The sequence below is a fragment of the Jatropha curcas genome, chromosome 11, assembly GCF_041381405.1.
Source record: "Jatropha curcas cultivar XTBG-Jc1 chromosome 11, XTBG_Jcur_1.0, whole genome shotgun sequence".
NCBI lineage: Eukaryota > Viridiplantae > Streptophyta > Magnoliopsida > Malpighiales > Euphorbiaceae > Jatropha > Jatropha curcas.
Window position 1 is genome coordinate 2,750,886 of NC_143161.1, and position 19,783 is coordinate 2,770,668.

At 33.3% G+C, this 19,783-nt stretch overlaps 3 protein-coding genes across 6 annotated transcripts; 1 reads left to right on the plus strand and 2 right to left on the minus strand.

Annotated features, from left to right (window-relative positions):
- On the minus strand, window positions 1–2,129 carry LOC105649729 (GDSL esterase/lipase At5g45670). The gene is made up of 5 exons (XM_012236471.4): window positions 1,743–2,129; window positions 1,402–1,526; window positions 1,037–1,282; window positions 687–942; window positions 1–484 (listed from the first exon to the last, which is right to left on the minus strand). The coding sequence occupies exons 1-5, from the start codon at window positions 1,996–1,998 to the stop codon at window positions 261–263; spliced, it is 1,107 nt and encodes a 368-aa protein (XP_012091861.1). The 5' UTR covers window positions 1,999–2,129; the 3' UTR covers window positions 1–260.
- A 3,273-nt stretch (window positions 2,130–5,402) lies between these two features.
- On the minus strand, window positions 5,403–6,409 carry LOC105649730 (adenine phosphoribosyltransferase). Its single transcript, XM_012236472.4, has one exon. It carries the CDS (start codon window positions 6,210–6,212, stop codon window positions 5,550–5,552), a length of 663 nt encoding a protein of 220 aa, XP_012091862.1. The 5' UTR covers window positions 6,213–6,409; the 3' UTR covers window positions 5,403–5,549.
- Window positions 6,410–8,804: 2,395 nt separating this feature from the next.
- On the plus strand, window positions 8,805–19,506 carry LOC105649732 (alpha,alpha-trehalose-phosphate synthase [UDP-forming] 1). 4 transcript variants are annotated; one of them, XR_002286120.3, is made up of 19 exons: window positions 8,805–9,097; window positions 9,379–9,451; window positions 10,081–10,453; window positions 10,660–10,757; window positions 10,930–11,318; window positions 11,772–11,886; window positions 12,048–12,149; window positions 12,727–12,877; window positions 13,319–13,407; window positions 13,722–13,770; window positions 14,471–14,571; window positions 15,392–15,579; window positions 16,264–16,381; window positions 17,456–17,632; window positions 17,705–17,827; window positions 17,934–18,026; window positions 18,229–18,359; window positions 18,446–18,544; window positions 19,062–19,200. XR_002286120.3 is itself a non-coding variant. In XM_020685358.3 (19 exons), the coding sequence occupies exons 3-19, from the start codon at window positions 10,102–10,104 to the stop codon at window positions 19,437–19,439; spliced, it is 2,775 nt and encodes a 924-aa protein (XP_020541017.1). In that variant the 5' UTR covers window positions 8,811–9,097; window positions 9,379–9,451; window positions 10,081–10,101; the 3' UTR covers window positions 19,440–19,506. The 4 variants fall into 4 exon arrangements, 2 of the variants coding, with proteins under 2 accessions (XP_020541017.1, XP_012091863.1); XR_002286121.3 differs by having other exon boundaries at window positions 8,806–9,097; window positions 17,934–17,999; XM_020685358.3 differs by having other exon boundaries at window positions 8,811–9,097; window positions 17,912–18,026; window positions 19,062–19,506.
- Window positions 19,507–19,783: the final 277 nt, after the last annotated feature.

The window sequence follows — 19,783 nt, forward strand, 5'->3', positions numbered from 1 at the left end:
TTTAATGGAAAGTTGTTAACCAAAATATTTTATTTTTCACCAAAATTTAATTTTTATTGCTTGCAGTGCTTGCTTAATACAATTCTCACTGATGATCTTAATTGAACTCAAAATCTCCTGAACAAAGCCAATAGCTTGACAATACTCAATATGTGCACTTTGAAGCACACATATAACACATACAGAAAAATATTGTATTATATAAGTCGGAATCCATAATTAATCACCATTATCCATAATTAATCACCATTTCCATGACTTCAGAGCTGCGCTAGCCGGCGAATATCAAATGGGTAAGCGTCCGACGAAGATTGAGCACTGTAAGATCTTCTCCCAATTATAATATTTGCTGCCTCAGTTGGGTGGAATGCATCCCAAAATAAATATTGATTCCTATTTTGACATGGAGTTTGGAATGGCAGGCATGTAATTTGACCATTGTTCCTTCCCACACCACAGCACCCAGCATTTGTAACTGTAAAACCTGAAAATTTAACATTCAAATGTCATTCTTTCTGAAAATGAAGGAAGAAAAATTGTCTAAACAAACTATTTCATATGCAAGGTATGTCAAATGGGTTAATAGATTAATTAGCACGATATGGGTACATTGAACTTTTTAAGGTGTCTGTGTGTCTTAGAGTAAGTAATTTCGATCTCCTATTCGATAATAGGAAGAAATTTACCGTATCTTGCAGGGTTGCTTGTTATATCTTGGAACATCCCATACACATTGACATAGATAAATCTTGCATCAGGAGTATTGCTGTTGAATTGAGAAACAAGAGATCTGAGCTTGTTATTGAAAATTTGGTTGGCTGAGTTGATTCTTTGAACACATGTTCTACCATCTGGACTATTTTGGGCCAATTCACTTGGGCTGCACCCTATTTGACCCAATCCAATCAACACAAATTTCCTGCCTCCATTGTCGTACAAAATCTGCACCATTCCAAAACGCACAGCTTTTGGTCAAAACAACAATCTCTAAGACAATTCAAATATCACAGAATTGAAAAAAAAAAAAATTGCTGACCCTGAGCTGCTGAGTATACTGCTGGATAAGAACATTAGCGTACTGCTCCGGCGTATATTGGCGGCTGGAAGAGTAAAATTGGGGCATAAAATAGTTGTTGAGATAATCATTGCTGCCTAATCCAATAGAGAATATGCATTTGCTTAAATAATTTGCCGTTGTATTTTCGTCACCAAGCAAGTTCACTATTTGAGACACTGTATTTTGGTAGTTCTTTACTTGACCACTGAAGCTAATGCGTTGCCCCTTCAATGGAAAATTCATCAGGATTAGTAAATTAATTAGTGTTAAGTTAATGCGATAATCAATAAAAGGGAAAAGAATTAATTAATTATAATGTTAAATTTTAGTTAACTAATAATTACAAGTTGCTGTCCAGTTTCCTCTCTGATTCCAGCAGCGGCCGATGCATAATTTACTCCTCTGAGTATATCTTGACCACGTGCGGTTGAATAGGGAGAAATGTAACCATTGAAGCCCAATGATTCAGCTGTTAACAAAAGAATTTAAATGATTAATCTTTTAAAATTATGAAAAATAGCCAACCAGATATAGTCTGATTAGTCTTTTCATTAGTGTAAGGAATGAGAATCTCGAATTCGAGTCCTCTCACCAATAAGTAAAGAGAAAGGCTACCCTTTGCCAGCGGTACATTGTTATAATAAAAATACAAACTATATATATATACACAGAGGCATTTACTCACCGATAACGTCGACAGTAGTTTTACCATTGGAAAATCTTCCAGTAGGTCCACGAGGGAAATCAATACCATAAGGCAAATAATTAGCCCTAGCCAAAGACGTAAGCTGATTATTGTTCCCATTATCTACTAATGAATCCCCAAATATAAAGTAGCAAGGAGCCTGTGGAGCTGCTTTAACCCCATTCCCATGCAAAGAAACCATTAACACTACACACACAACCCACCACCATTTCTTGCTTATCAGAGTACCCTCCATCTCCAACTATATATATATATATCTGTAACCCTAAATATATGAAGAAACCAGACAATTAAGCTAGGATAGAGTAAGCAAGAACGATGGTAAGTATCTAGAGCTAGTAATTATATGTGTATAAGTAGTTTAAATTCTAGATATATACCCAAGTATATATAGATAGAGGAACAAAGAAGATGACTGCTTGTACTCGCGATTGTGCCTTCATTTGCTTTTACAGTTGAGGAGTTAGGTTGGTGCATTTATTTCACGCGTACATGATGTGATAATAGTGAATATATCTCTGCCATACATGGCTAATTACACTCTACATTTCTTTAGCTTAATTTGCACAGAAACGTTTGCATAGAATCTATTGATGTATCTAGATTTTTCAAGAATTGTTGAAATGAAATTACAGTAAAAAAATAATAAATTTCGATTTATGTCGATTAGTTGTCACAACTCGTGATTACTCTTTTTGTTCACTTTGACATTTTATTTTAAAAAAATTATTTCGTTTCAAATTATTTATGAATTCAAGAAGAGTAAAAGTATGAATTAGTTTTTTCCATATGGGTCATTGTCTCTACTAAATATAATAACTTTTGAATACAATTTTTAAAACCTATTTCAAGTTGTCAACACTTTTCTTTTTCTCTAACTTAATTTTAGTTACAAACTCATAGACAAAAATTATTGAGATTTGAATAATTACATGAGATAAATATAATTTAATCAAATTAAGAAGTATTATTTTGTTATAATTTAAATAATTTTAATTACTTTCTTAATTATCATGCAAAAACCTGAAAAACGGACAAAGAGAGTAATTAATATGGATGACTTGATTAATCATCTATATTACAAACAATAATATCATATGAAATCTCTCTCTCTCTCTCTGTATATATATATATATATATTAAATAAGAAATGAGACTAGAAATTAAATTAACCTCAATCAACCAAGAAATAAAAAAAAAACCATAATTAACTTGAGATTCAACTGTACATTTCTATTATGCAACATGGCATATGATCCAAGTGGACAAATTATCCAAGTAATAAATATGATGATGAGGACATGTAAAGGAGCTTTAATTTGGATCTTAAAGTGAAGTTGGTGTGTACTTGATCATTAATTAAATGATCATCACCAGTTGATCACAAGTCCATGCATTTTTATTACTCCATGATTATGAGTATGACCTTATCATGTTTTATATCCATCCATTATTTTTAGGGAAACGTAATTCTCGTGGCTAATTAGGTTTACTCATTCACCTTCTTTTTCAATTTCTTCTTCAAAGGATACAGCTATGGAAAATGTTGACATACGTTTAACTTCATTATTTTAAGTCTGAATTTCAAGAAACTATTTCTTGTTTGGTGGGTTTGATATAAATACCTCTTCCTATTAAATTGCCATTCACAAAATCGAAATTGGAAATCAAACAAGCTACAGCCTGCCTGCAAGTTTATTTTCTTAAAAGAGAAAGCCATGCATGCACTTTTTTCACATAGAATTTACACACATCCAGTCCATCATGTGAGCTGAGATCTAGTCAATTGACATTATCAACGGTTGAAAATGATTGGAGAGAATGATCCAACAGTAGATAGCCATGTTACACAGAAGAAATTGACACTGGCGGTACCATTAATGGCAGTAGGTCTAGAAATTTAATGTGATAAGGGTTGGAGTAACATGGGTGTTATTGGATCATAGCTAGCTAGCTTGCTGCAATTAAGGCTTTCTGTAGAGTTTAGTAAATCATACGTAGTTCTAACAACTCCTCCTTGACTTATGAGTCGGTAGCCATATGGGTTACTACTGGGATCCATTCACTGCTTGTCCATATCATTATCATATGTCCAAGTCAATAATCCAGGTTGTGTTTATGAAACCTACATTTTCAAGGAAACCAAAACTGATTGAGTTATGGAGCAACGAAGAAAAAATATCTCAAAACGGAGACTCGAGAAAGAATTATAGTGATAAGATCCTAGATTTTTAATTTTTTTGTTGAATATAGAATGGATTGTTGTGATATTTCTGATTTTGTTTAAATTAAGGTTATTGCAATTTGCAAACCAAAATGAAACGACTTTGTAGTTTGCAGAGACCTGTTCGACTCCCATGCAAGTTGACATTTAGCAATAAATTGAATTTAGAGAGTTAAATCTTCGAAGAAATTAATTATTTTACTAGCTTCTCAGTCAAAATCGGTTGCTCAATATGGCCTATAGTCAAATATCTTATCCTATATCTGTATCTTTAACCAATGTAACAGAGTATAAACTTATATATAATAGGTAGACGCAAGAAAGGCTTTTTAATTTTGAAAAATTAATGGAACTTAATTAATAGCTATATACTTTAAAATGCTATATTAATTATTATTTTTATTTCATAATACTTATCACATTTAAAATTTCACGTCTATTAATAAAATTATTAAATTTGTATAAATTATAATAAATTATTAAATAAATTTATTATATTACCGTTAATTTAATATTGATATCTAAGAAAACTATTAAATTAAAGTAATAATTATAAATTATATACAAAGGATAAATATAAAAAATATATATATATTTATTACTCCTTGAAACCATAAATCTGATAAGTATTTTGAAATAAATTATTTTCATAAATATGACAAATATTGTAAAATGGAGGTAGTAGCATAGTTAGATCAATGAAAATTTAATGTAGTCCAAACGAATTTTAGGTTTAAAACTTTGAGCCTTGAAAACCAATAAAAGAAAAAAAAATTTTATTAGTGTTTTTTTGAGTATTGGAGAATCAGGAATTTAAATTCTAGATATATAGCCTGATCATATATGTAATTACGATTACCCTATGTTTTGGTGTACAAACGTTATATTAGTTTTGGTGTGCAAACGTTATATTAATGTTTGAAAGGGATATGGTGTGCAATTTTTCAAAGAAAAGTTTACTTTTATTTGATATTTTAAAACTCATGAATCTTTATTGCATAATATATTTAAAATAACTTAAGAGTAAATTTTTTAATCATTAAATTACCCAAACATTAATTTGTAAATATTGAAAATTTAAATTCCAGTTTTAAAGTCACCTAAACTTTTTTTTTCTTTTAATCGATGTTCGAAACTTATTAATCTGATTAATTTATATTCGCACTAAATAGATTAATAAAAATAGAGAAAATGTTCGAAATCAAAACCTCTAAATGAAGTAGAATCAACCTTTGTTATCTCGTTTCACGCCTAGGTAGCCAATTAACATATTGTAAAGGGAAAAAAAGTCCATAAACGATGATGGGAGAGACTCTTGCATTTTTGTTTTTTAAAAATGTTTTTTAATCATCAGTGATATTAATGTGCAAGTGATAATATCGGAGTTCTTAGAGTAACAGCAAGTACAGATCACATTTCATCGCACACCGTATCATCCATTTATTACATGATCAACCTCAAAATACTCTTTTTTTTTTCCAAAAATTACAATTAATAACATCATAAATTACACAATTACCACCGTATCCACGTGTCATCGACGGTATTTTACAACCTACAGTTCAAAGTTCACTATTGTAATCGGAAGTGGAAAAAAATTGCGAAGCCAGATCCTTGATAATTTGAACCAATCCTTTTAGATCATCGCTTCCCAATTCAAGGCAGTCCCTTAACAATCCACCATCCACCACCTCTCTACGGACCGTCTCCGCCGCTTCCTTTAAAGCTCCCGATTCACGGAACACTCTGAGGAACCTCTGCAACACCGACTTGGCAACACTGAAGATATTACTGTAACTTCGTGCAATCCAAGACGCTCTCTCAACATCTGATTCTGCCCGAGCAAACTCGCTTAATAACCCAGCCAACTCGTTCAAGTCTGAAACGACGCCGTACAACTCTCTGTAATCCAAATCCCTCCAAGCGTAGTTTTTCGCGTAATCCCACCCTACCGACCACGCCAACCCCCAGAACCCTAATCCTGACGCTTTCTCCAGCTTCTGAGCTATTAGCTTCGCGCGATTTGCGCCGTCGATGTCACCGCGCGCGGCTCGCAGGTTAGATACGCGTGTGAGTAGAGAGTGGGAGAGGGAGACGACTGTTTTGTATTGGGAGTAGGAGCGGAAAAAGGAGGATGAGGCGGTGCAGGTGGTGCTGAGGATGAGGAATAGGAGGAAGAAAGGAAGAGAGAATGGCGGATTAGTGCGAGGCACTGACATTGACATGATCTGATCGGATTTCGAACAATGGAATTTATTTTCGGGGGAGACTGGTGAGGGTTTTTCTGTTTTGGAGGATTTGGGAGCAGTGTTTAGGATGGGTCACGTTGATGGCCCATATCCAAAGTGGGTCTTATTGCAATGTGGTAAAGCCCATATCTGGGTTAAGGGACGAATTTCACCTTAGGCCGACCCGACCCATCAGTCTTATACTTTTGATTACACCAAACTATAGTCTATAGGTAAAATTCATTTATACCAAATAAAAAGATAAAAAAATATGTGACGAAAATATTTTTTATTTCTATTTCTGTATTTTCATTTCATTAGTGAGATTTGTTTATCATCTTGTGGGTGGAGAATAAAATTCGATGAGAAAAAAAAAAAAAAAAAAAAAAAAACAAGATGAAATGCATGTTGATTGGATTTGTACAAGTATAGTACACTCGTACGAGTGCGCCCACCGTATCAATTTATTATTTTTGTATACTAGTTGACGATGGGTCCTACACTCCCTATATATTGGGATTTCTTTTTCGCACGTGGAAAAGCCCACAAAATGTAGAAATTACATAAAGGGAAAATGCTGATTTTATTTTTATGTTTTATCATAATATATAACATTACCTTTGTATTTCTAAAAATATATAGTTTTATTCTTATTATAATTCTGTTATACTGTAATATATCCTTCTATCAATTTTTAATATTTTTTATTAAAAATTTATTATTTATCGATCTATTTTGCTAAAAATAACTAATATTTAAAAAAATATATTAATTTTAAATGAAGAATTGAGCCAAAATAAAAATTCAAACCAAACAAAAAAATTTTAATAATTAGTAAACTGGAAAAATGGACTTTTAATTTGAGTTCCAAAAATCAAGGGCTAGGCCCATCATCTTGTTTTCCTTAAATTCAACTTTTTTTTCTTTTTTTTTTTGGCATGAAATTCAAGTTTATGTCACGGTCCTAAAATTCATATCGGTAACCAGAGATAAGGTTATAATGGTGTTGCAATAATTGGAAGGATAGAGGATAGATGAACAATCGACTGCAAAATATATCTTTGAAATTAGGAATTATTGAATTATAATACATATTAATACTACATCTATATCTATTTGCTTACGTGTCATGAAATCTTAGGTAAATAATTATATATATCATTAATATTTTTTTGAAACTTTCATTAATATTATTCTAGATATAAAAATTTTCATTTTTTAATTAATAATTAGTGAAATTAATAATATTATTTAAAAAATTAATTAATATAAATTTATAAAGTGAATATGAATAGAGAACAAAAAGCACTTAATTTAAACCAAAAATTTATTTGAAGTTATTAATTATTTTTAAAAAATTAAAGAGCTTTTTCATTAATATCACAAACTTATTATAAGGTTATTAATTATTGAATTCAATTAGTAAATACAAGTAAAAAAAATTTAGTACAAATGAATTTTAAATTTTAGTTAGATTCTAATTATTTGACTTTTTAAAAAAATCAAATAATGGTGCCCTTTGCATATATATTGGATCAAACATCATAATCATAATTTAAAAACAGTTTTAATATAATAATAAAGGTGGATATTTTAGAGACTTTTTTTTTAACAAAAACAAAGATTTCAAGGAAAAACCCAAAAAAAAAAAAATTTGGAAGGATAATTTTGATTTTTTTTTTTTTTTTTGAGATGGATTGTGATTTAATAATATTATATGATATTTAAAATGACTTATTAAATTTGAACACAATTTTTTTTTTTTTTTTGAAAGAAGGACTCAATTAGATTTGATAATAAATGATATTTTAGCTAGAACTTATGTATGTATTATCATGAGGTATTATGATGACAATAAATTAATATTTTAACTATATTTTAACTCCATCAAGAATTTAAGACTAAAATTTCATTGTGATAATAAATAACAAATATTTGGAGGCAATTAGAAATTACATTGACAAAAAAATTAATAGTAAAAAAATATATAAAACATTTAATTTACGAGTATATACAATGAATATTAACAATATAAAAATTAGTGTTATTATAAAATTTAAAATCTCTTATTTTTTTATATGAATTTAATTTCCCTACCATTTGAGAATGATAATTACTTCTCGTGTATATAGAAAAACGGTCAAAAATTCAATTTTTTCAGACGAAGTACTAATTAAATATCAGAATCTATACTTGTCAGCAACTCATGCTCTTCTATAATGCAATAAAATTTGCTTAAACCGGATATATGGATCTACTTATAAACTAAACTAATCAATATAGAGATTTTCTAAAAATTGTTATCTTTTTTTTTTTTTTTTTTTTTTTTGTTTTTTCAAAGTGAATGATTAGAAAAACATTTGTTTTTGAAAAAATTATATTTTTTAATGATTTGATATATTGTAAACTGAATTTAGGCAAATCGATCTCCAGAACTGGTGAGGCTTAAAATAGTCCAATATATTTTATTTATTTATCATTATTAATTTTTCAACAGTACCATAGAAGAAGTCCCCATAGGCAGAAAAGGGCTCCAAAATCTAGTTCAATGGTGGGGTCTGTAACAGTCTGAATTGCCGTATTATATTTCCCCGTTCGCTATATAAGTAGCAAAGTTATTTGAATTTGGAGAGAGCTGCATGGCCATTGCCTCCTTGTTGCATATCAATATCGTCGCAATCTTTTGAATCCTTCCTCTTGATATTTGGATATATATTTTATATACATATGATCAACATCACCCTCCATAAATATGTGTGTGCGTGTGTAGATTTTTCTCTAATCTGTCACCCACCACAGCCCCTAAAATATTGCTTCGCCAACTTGCTCTCCCGTCTCCATGTGGCCCTTTTGCACGTCTCTTCTGCAGAAGCACGATACTAGTTACTCACCTCAATTTCTCCTTCAATGTTAAATCATCTGAGGAGATCTGCATTTTTCACAATAATTTTGTAACTTCACCCAAATGGGATTTTTTTAAAAATTTATTTATTTATTTTGATATTGGGTGGTTTTTGTTTTCATCTAATGGAAATGGGTTTTTCATGTTATCTGCATTATATTGTGTTGGTCCACTCACTGATTTTACTTTGAGTTTGTTGTTTCTTTTGCTTTTGGCTTCGAGTATTGTGTGGCATCATAATCTATAAATGGGTTGTTGCAGAATTTGTTGGTGAGGTCCGGGATTGTGTTGGCGTTTGGCTCAGTGTGTACAAACTGATCATAATCTTTTTCTGGTAGGTTTACGGGAATTCTCTCTCTCTCTCTGTGTGTCTCTGTCCCTCTCTCTCTCTCTCTATATATATATTTATATCTATATATTCTTAATTTATTTGCTACATAGATACAAGAGTTATATATATTTTCATATCCATTTTCAAGCTCGGGTCAAAGTCTGTTGCCTCTGAATTCTCTTTATATACAGTCTAATGACCAGTAATGCTCGCGTTCTTCTTTAACTGCTTTATATATTTTAATTGCTTTCTCCCTTTATGTTTACTTATTATCTCTAGAAAATGCCTGGAATGTATCCATAGAAAATTTTGATGTTTTGGAATGGTGGTAGCAAAGATTATTTGAAGCTCCCTTCTATTAAGACAATGAAAGAGGCAAATACTGAAGTCCTCACTCTTCAGTGCTGATTCTCTCAATTTGAGTTTTTGAAAGTGAGAACTGTATTTGAAAGATAATTTGCTGTATGCCCATGCCGGTTGAAACCTATGCAATAACGTAAATGCCTTAATTGTATTTCTATCTTCACCATGGTGAACATTTGTTATCTAAGTAGTTGTTGAGTGAGACTCCACATCACCATATCAATGTCTAGATATAATGCATTAACATGATTACCATTTGTACACTGTAGGCTTTGTTCCAAAACAAGCATATGCCAGGAAACAAGTATAACTGCAAGCCTTCCACACCCAAAACTAGATTGGAAAGGCTATTGCTTGATAGAGAGCTTCGGAAATTCAACAGGTTTTTCAGTCTGAATGAGGATTTTAGTGATGGCCTTAGAGAAGCAGATATCATTGCAAATGATTCGTTATCAAATGAGGCTGAAAATTGTGGTCCACAGAATGAGGAGCCATTGTTAGAAGGGGTTGATGGATGTGAACGACCTCCTAAACAACGTTTATTGGTGGTTGCCAACAGGCTGCCTGTCTCTGCAGTTAGACGGGATGAGGATTCATGGCAACTTGAGATGAGTGTAGGAGGGCTAGTCAGTGCACTGGTGGGTGAGTGATTTCTGAAGTTCTTTCTTCATCAACCTTTTAATTCCTGCTAGATTATATTGTTATTTTGCAATGTATCTTGTTTATTATTTGTTGCGGATTACAATGCTTGTTTACCTTTATGTCTGTCCATTATTTGTTTTAGTACATGTATTTGAATTTCTATTGCTGATGTGAATGGGATCTGATGCCTTCTTATTTTCTCAAAGGTGTGAAGGAGTTTGATGCCAGATGGATTGGTTGGGCTGGTGTAAATGTACCTGATAAAATTGGACAAAAAGCACTAACTGCAGCTTTGGCTGAAAAGGTTTGAAAATCTTCATACGAATCTTAAAGTTCCTATAGGACCTATATTTATATGTTGCATCATTATGAATGACTATATTGATAACACTCTACTAGTTTCGAAGCCCACTATCTTCCTGTCAACATATATGTGCACAGTGCCTATCTTCCTGATTTCTTCTATTCAACTGCAGAGGTGCATCCCAGTTTTTCTTGACGAAGATATTGTTCATCAGTACTATAATGGTTACTGCAACAACATTCTGTGGCCACTTTTCCATTATCTCGCACTTCCACAAGAAGACCGCCTTGCAACCACCCGTAGTTTTCAGTCTCAGTTCAATGCATATAAGAAGGCAAACCAAATGTTTGCTGATGTTGTAAATGAACATTATGAGGAGGGAGACATCGTTTGGTGCCATGATTACCACCTAATGTTTCTTCCAAAATATCTGAAAAAATATAACAGCAGAATGAAAGTTGGTTGGTTTCTTCACACGCCCTTTCCTTCCTCGGAAATACATAGGATGCTGCCATCTCGTTCAGAGTTATTGGGATCTGTTCTTGCTGCTGATTTAGTTGGGTAAGTTATTTATATTGCAGCTTAGGATTTTGAGTTACATGCTGTGGCAGGAAATTTTTATATGCCCTCGTATGCTTCATATATTTGGATGATATTTTATATGCCTATATAAGATTCATCTGAATTTGAAGTCACTGGGAATAAGTCGTTCTAGAACATAAGCATCAGTACAACATTAGGTGCTTACACACTGCTTATCGCATTCATATGCTTCAGTTGGCAACCTTTGATGCTCCTTGTTTAATGCCGCATGTTAATAGGAGGCCTAATGTGTTAAGAGTTGGTTTTCTTGTCAATCCTCTTTTGGCATGCTTATGAACGGACCATATGATTCCAGTTGTGGCATGATATGATCAGGTCCATAAGGATCCTGATGACCAAAATTTGTTTCATCAGTGGAGCTATTTTTACAGATAACTAATTTCTAACAGTTGGATTTTCTTTGACTTCCAGTTTCCACACATATGATTATGCAAGGCATTTTGTAAGTGCTTGTACTCGTATCCTTGGACTTGAGGGCACACCTGAAGGAGTAGAAGATCAGGGAAAGCTGACTCGTGTGGCTGCGGTATATTAGCTGATACCATTTTTTCGCTTTATCTATGCACCTGCAAACATGCTCTGCTTTATTATTTAATGGTGAATGGATATAAAGTACTTGTGAGATTCCAACACCCTGATTCTTCCTCATGATGCAAACATTTTCTTTTTGGGAGATTGAAATTACAGTTTCCTATTGGGATAGATTCTGAGCGGTTCATTCGAGCCCTTGAGCTCCCTCAGGTACAAGACCACATGGAAGAACTGAAGGAAAGATTTGCCGGAAGAAAGGTTAGCCTTCTTGTTTCATTTGAGAGTAGGTTATCTGCTAGTTCTCTTTGATTTTGACTGATGAGCATAAAAAATTGTGCTGGCATTCTTTTTAAAGGTATAACTTATAAGAACTAGGATTTAGATCACTTTTGTTTTATTCATTCTTATCTTGCACTGCTAGCTACCTAGAATTGTGAGTTAGGTTTGAGAATTGAGTTTTGATCACATTTTCTAACTACCATCTAATATATTTCTTTCCTTTTAGTCAGGCCTTGCTGTTGTTATTTAACGTTCACATGGAAAAAGTTCTTTTGCCTCTTTTTCTCTTTGATGAATATGAGGATGTTTCTACTCCTGAACTTCTAGGCTCTAGCAATTGTTGCTAGCTGTTATATTGTTCTGTTGTTTCTGCTTTTCATGTGTTTTCTTCCCTATTTGAACATGACAACATAATGCAAGTTATTGGCCACTCCAGCATGAACTAGTCAGTTGTACTCTTTATAAACTCAAATCAATTTCTCCTAGTTATTATTTGCATAATCTTCATTGGTAGGCTTATCAATAATACCTTTAGTTACTGTTCCACTGTGGGCAGGTAATATTAGGTGTTGATCGTCTTGATACGATCAAAGGAATTCCCCAGAAGATTTTGGCATTTGAAGAGTTCCTTGAGGAAAATCCAGAATGGAGAGACAAAGTCGTTTTACTGCAAATAGCTGTTCCAACAAGGACAGATGTTCCTGAATGTATGCCAAATATGCACCACTATTTATACTTTTTTTTTATTCAGAAAATTGCCTGTTTTCTCCCATATGAATAGATTAAAATGAAAGACAGTCCTAGAGATTTCCATTTGCAGCAGTGTGATTGGTGTATATGAGAGGGATTTCCTATGGGTGAAATTGTGGATTTTTAGAAATGGAAGGACAGGGGTAAATCTAGGATTGAAATTGAATTACTCTGAGCACTCCTCTTTTTTTTAGAAAGAATATCAGATTGATTTAGTTGTGGATTTTTAACAAAAACTATTTTTCTTCAACCTTGCTATGGCCACTTCATGAGTTAGGATATCACTGTTAAGGATTGTTCCTTTCTTGGTTATTTGTTGATTCTTCTTTTATTTTTATTCTCTAATTTGTATATCTGGATCCAAATCCATATTTCTACTATTTGCTTATTGTTTACAGATCAAAAACTCACAAGCCAGGTTCATGAGATTGTTGGGCGCATTAATGGAAGATTTGGGACTCTAACTGCTGTTCCAATACACCATTTGGTTTGTATTTATCTCATTAACTTTGATTTGTACAGTTCACTAAACCTTCTGATATGTCCTCTGCTTCTTTGATAGATTTTTGTTTCTTTTTAGCATTGGGTATCTATTTTATTAATCACTAGGAATTTTATTATGAATAGAGGGCCAATACTTTCATTAGCTCTAGAAGTTGAAATTATGCAAGACCTGCATGAAGTTAAAATGTTGGGCATGAATTACAATCCAATTAACTATTCTGCACTTGATATTTTATGATGTATTTATTTCTTGACTTAATATGTAAAGAAATCTAATGCACTCGCTTGTTGTTACAGGATCGATCTCTTGACTTTCATGCATTATGTGCACTATACGCTGTTACTGGTACTCACTTATATGAAGTTCACAGTTCTATAATTCTGTCCCATATTGAATGAAAATTTTGTTTTCGGTGTTCTCAATCTAAAGTAAATAATTAGTATCGCACTGCTGGAGCACAATGGATCAACAGCTAAAATTTGTAGAAGGAAATAAGTAGGGAACCATTTGGTACATGTAAAATTTTCAATGAGATAGTCTAGCTATTCTGTGCTTTCATTCCTTATGACCAATGTTTCGCTTATTATTCCTTTATTTATAGCTCTGTTTTCTCTGGATTGGGGCCAGGGCTGGGATGAGTTCAATTGAAGGAGAATATACTTGTCAAAATAGTTTAAATAGTTTACCTGGACAAACATAGCATATTGTTAAATTCTGAAAAAGTACTACCTCAATGGATGGACCCAACATGTGTTTCTTCTCCAAAACTGATATATTAAGTAGGATGAACAGCATTTTGCATACTTATATTTCCAAAAATTCATGTTTGGGATCACATATTGTAGTTTTAATTCAATTTGACCATCAGTGAGAAGTGCTAAACGGATCATGTCTACATGGTTGTGGGAAGCCATTGGATTGATACTCAACTTAATCGAGTCTCAATATCAAAATAGTTAGGATTGGCTATATGAATAATTTTTATTTCTTTTCAACCTTGCACGTTCATGACTTCCATTTTTGTTTCAAAAATTTTATAATCCAGATGTTGCACTCGTTACATCTTTAAGAGATGGAATGAATCTTGTCAGTTACGAGTTTGTTGCCTGTCAAGCTTCCAAGAAAGGGGTCCTCATTCTAAGTGAGGTAATTAAAGCTTTCCTGTTTCATTTTGTAACTGAAAAAGCCAGAGTTTCCAGAATATAATGGCTAACTATCCTGCAGAGATCTATATGCTCCATATTTTGCTACTTCTTGCCAACTATAGTCAGTCTAAAACTGCTTCTATCTGAACTTAACTCATATAGCAATACACTTTGCTCATTCTTTACTAGAAGTTGGCCAATAGGACTGGGCGCAATTCGACCGAATGGAGTGACATTTCTAGGATCAATGATGTATCATGTCTGTATCCTTCAATGAGTTTGCTTTGTTCCGAGGATTAATGTATAACTTGAAAATCAATGGCTTGTAGTGCTCCCTATTGGACTGCTGCTTGTTGCTGCATCTTGACATTGTTGCAATTTGGCAAAATAACCTGTTGATGATCTGAAATCTCTATTACAAATAAACTAGGCAATGGCATCTTGTTAGTCTGTGAAAGTATTTTTTTTATGGAATATTTTGTGTTTGAAATGTTAAAAATATAAACCAAAGTATTTCTAGTAATTATATTATTAGAAAATTATTCAAGTTGAGGTATTGTAAAACAAGGTGAACATGTGGTTCATCAGCCCCATGATTCCAGCAGAGTGGGCTTACAAAGCCATCTTTCTCCAAACCTATTAGCCTAGGCGGGTAGTTTGTAGAAATAACCTCTTTTGAGGGGTTCCTATTAAAAAGTTAGTTTTTAAAAAAAGGAAAAAAAAAGTTAGTTTACGTTTTTCATGTACACTTTATTGAGACAAATATTGTTAATGAGAAAAATACTTTATGAAATTTACACCAATCATTCTTTAATTTCTAGTTTGCAGGTGCTGCACAGTCTCTTGGTGCTGGTGCCCTTTTGGTGAATCCATGGAATATCACAGAAGTTGCTGCTTCAATTGGTTATGCTTTGAATATGCCAGCAGATGAACGAGAAAAAAGGCACAACCATAACTTCAGGCATGTGACAACGCACACATCACAAGAGTGGGCTGCAACCTTCATGAGGTGTTCACCTTATGTCACTGCTTTAAAATTTTTCGGTCGCCTAGAGTTACATCTCAATTTCTGAGTCTGAAACCAAATAAAAGTGAAATATCCTTTGCTGACTGTATCATGGAGGTGAAATCCAAGCATAAATATTCATTCTCAGAGCTTGCATATGCTGAAATTGCTAACAATGTTGCTTTATGACTCATTATGCCCACAGAATTACACAAAAAACACAAATAAATAACATACACTTCATTTAGAATGTGCAACAAATTCTCTTCCTTACTGAAACTAAAAGTTTATTTTTACTTCTTTCCTTTCAATTCCTTTATTTTCTATTTCGTCTTTTGCAAGGGAAGTGTGAGATGCCATTCATTGTCTTCAATATCTTCATCTTAAGCTGTTTCAATTCTCTTATATATGAGGAAGAACAAAGTTGGAAATGCCATGTAATGAATAAATACAAGCACTTGTTTTGTCTTACAGGGTTCTTACATGTTAATGCTTATGTGGTTCCAATTGACTTCAAATTTTGTATCATCAATAAATTTTGGAACACTACGTGTGGAAAATCAGGATTCATATAGTTACAGTAGTTTCCATTTGTTTTCTTGTGCGTTAGAATTACCAGAACTTTTTGAAACATAGCAACATTGCAAAATCCTGTTTCTTCTAATTCTCGAAGTTCGCCTTTTGTAGTGAACTCAATGACACCATTGTTGAAGCTCAATTAAGGACAAGACAAGTTCTGCCTCTGCTTCCTATTAAAGTTGCAGTCGAAAGATATTCGCAATCCAATAACCGTTTGCTTATTCTGGTAATGTTATTTTCTCTTTTAAAACATCAAAATGTAAATTATCCATCATAGATTAATTATTTGATCTCCTTACTTGAGTTTCTGAACTCCAGTTTTGTTTCATGCTATCCTTTGAGCTAATGTTAAAAAGAGTTGTGGTGAATGAAATGTGTTTAGCTGTGTGAAACTGATGGTTGTTTGCATAAGTATACGTCTCCCTGTTACTTCAAGCAAGCATCCTGTCACCTTCGTTTGTGTATATCGAACTACCAATGACAATTCCATACACCTTTTTTGACATGTTTGTATTTGAAGATTGGCTTGAGGTGGCCGCAGTTCCAAAGAAACTTGTTAGAAGATGAAGATCTTGGATTGTTTTACACATGCTGTATGATTTTCTTTCTGTTTGATTGTTGCTTTATCTTGAAAGTTAACGTCCTCTGATTCTCTGACCTTACTAAGTAGGTTTCAGAAACATAGATTTTATTCAATTTTTTGAAAAAGAATCTGGGGACACAATTCCTCTAGCTCCATCGTTGAATACCATCATATTTAATCTTGTTTTATTGTGTCGATTGGTGTCTTACTGTTTTTAAGGTTCCTTTTCTTTTTCTTTTCTTTTTGATGACCAAAGAAAATCAATGAAGGGCACCAAGAAGGTGTAACTTATGTATGAAGGGTAGACAATCATTTTCATCAATCTTCTTTTTCCTGCTTATTATCTGTTTCCTTTTACATTTTATGAATTATGATTATTATTTCTACATCCTTAAATTTTAGTTGAGAAAGACTGCTTGCAGTTATTGGTGAACTTTTATGGAAATAATTTTACAATGAAACATTGCTATTGCTCTAACAAATCCCTGCCTGATTTTTTGAAGAGGTTTTATAATGCTCACAATTTTGTGGATTGAGTTGTTCATTTCACTGGCAGCATATCTTTACTAAAATAGAACAGAATGCTAGATGAAGTTGCTTGGATTCACTTGTTAATGTATTTATCTTATGCAGTCTGTTAATTTTCAACTATTATTCATTCTGACATTTTGATTGTCTATATTGTTGTGACCTTCATCACTGTGCATTACATTACAGGGATTTAGTTCAACTTTAACTGAACCAGTGGACAGCCTAGATAGAAGGGGTGATCAGCTTAAAGAAATGGAACCCAATCTGCACCCAGAATTAAAGGAACCTTTGAAGAAACTTTGTGAGGATCAAAAGACAACTGTTGTTGTCCTCAGTGGAAGTGATAGAAACATTCTCGATGAAGTAGTCTCCTTTCTCCAGCTATCTTCGTTGTCCCTGCATTTTATGCTTTTGGGCTAACAACTTGTTATGCAGAACTTTGGAGAATACGATATGTGGTTGGCAGCAGAACATGGGATGTTTTTACGTCTTACAACTGGAGAGTGGATGACAACAATGCCCGAAAATCTCAATATGGATTGGGTCGACAGCGTAAAGGTTTACATATTATCACTTGAAAAGTTAGTCTCCTCTTTGAGGTCCTCTAGACCCTAAAATTCTTATGCTTATTCATGATTTCAGCATGTTTTCGAGTATTTTACAGAAAGAACACCTCGATCACATTTTGATCTTCGTGAAACTTCTCTTGTATGGAATTACAAATATGCAGGTACTCAATTTGGATATAAGTCTTCAGGTGAAAAATCTTACGAAGCATATAAATATAGTAAAGTGTGTTTATTTCTACATACTTGCTTGTAAATTGATGAACATGTATATGTATGTAGACGTGCTCAACACATGCATTTTTCTATTATCTTGGCAAAAATATATAGGATGATTAGCTGCCATTCATTTGCTTTATTTTCTTTAATACACAACTTATATGGCAATTTCAGATGTTGAGTTTGGAAGGATTCAAGCAAGGGATATGTTGCAGCATCTTTGGACAGGCCCAATATCGAATGCAGCAGTTGATGTTGTTCAAGGTGGCCGCTCTGTTGAGGTTCGGGCAGTTGGTGTTACAAAGGTTAGCCATCAGAGCCACATGCCTCCCATGTGATTGACTGGAATATCACACTTCTTTTTCTCACCTTATATTTCCATTTATTGTAGGGTGCAGCAATAGACCGTATTTTAGGAGAAATAGTTCATAACCGAGGCATGAAGACACCCATAGACTATGTCCTCTGCGTTGGTCACTTTTTGACTAAGGTATTTCTTTTCTTTACACCCAATATGAGGCTAGCCTTCTGATATCACAAAAAAAAAAAAAAAAAAAAAAAAAAAAAAAAAAAAGAAGAGCATTTTTCATGCTGATGTAGGGCCCTGGTGTTCAATTCTTAGCTTAACCTAGCTCTGCAAGTTAAGTAAATCTGTTATAGGAGGCTTATTCCAGTTCTTTAGGCTGCCTGCATGGACTAACTACATCCTGGAAAATCCAATTGAATGATTTGGAAGAGGAACCTAGAGTTGGTGCTCCATGAATTAACAGAGTTAACTACTACTCAGTAACATGGCAGGTTTAATGGAAATTTGAAAATCTCCCCATTTCTGAAGTTCTGGCATATTTAGTCACGGCATTTACATATTGCTTAATTTCAATAATTCATTTACGTTTTAATGGATCATATAATACAGTGGCAAATTGATCTGTGCACTTGTCATCTTTAAGGAACTTTGTTGTTACATAGTGAAAGTAATAGTTTGGAATTTGGGTTCAATGCTTCAGGATGAAGATATCTATACATTTTTTGAGCCAGAGCTTCCAAATGAACCACCTGCTAAGGCCCGATGCAGGTCGCTGGACCCTGTAACTTCACATTTGCCAAAGGTCCCTTGCAGTAGAAGTCGTTCCAAAGCTCACCTTAATAAGCAAAGGTCCATGTCAACCTTGGAAAGGAATAAGGTGGGAACTCCTGCTTGGCGGCCCATTCAACATGATAGAATCAAAATGCATGAGGGCTCTTCTGTACTCGATCTTAAAGCGGAGAACTACTTCTCTTGTGCTGTTTCGCGCAAGCGATCAAATGCTCGGTATCTCCTTGGAACTTCAGATGATGTTGTCATACTATTAAAAGAGCTAGCAGATTCCTTAACATTCAGTTAATCACAGTTACCTGCTGTTTGATCATTCCTTCAAATTTATCTAATAAAGGGTTTACAACGATTCCTCACCCCTTCTCTTTCTTCCTCAATAAGAAACCAACGATCACTCACAGGAAGCTTTCTTCTTTCAGCTTTTGTTAGTAAACTATAAGTCGTTTTTTCAAATATGAATGCATCTTAAAAAAGCTGGACCCTGAAGACCATGTCTGTATTAGTAGCTCCTCATTAATGCCTTTTGTTCTCACTCAAGGGGTCACGGGTGCTTCTTAAAATGGACTACTCATTTTTGTTTAACTTTTTCATATTTTAGTTATTTTTTTTAAGTATTTTTTTTTCGAGATAAAT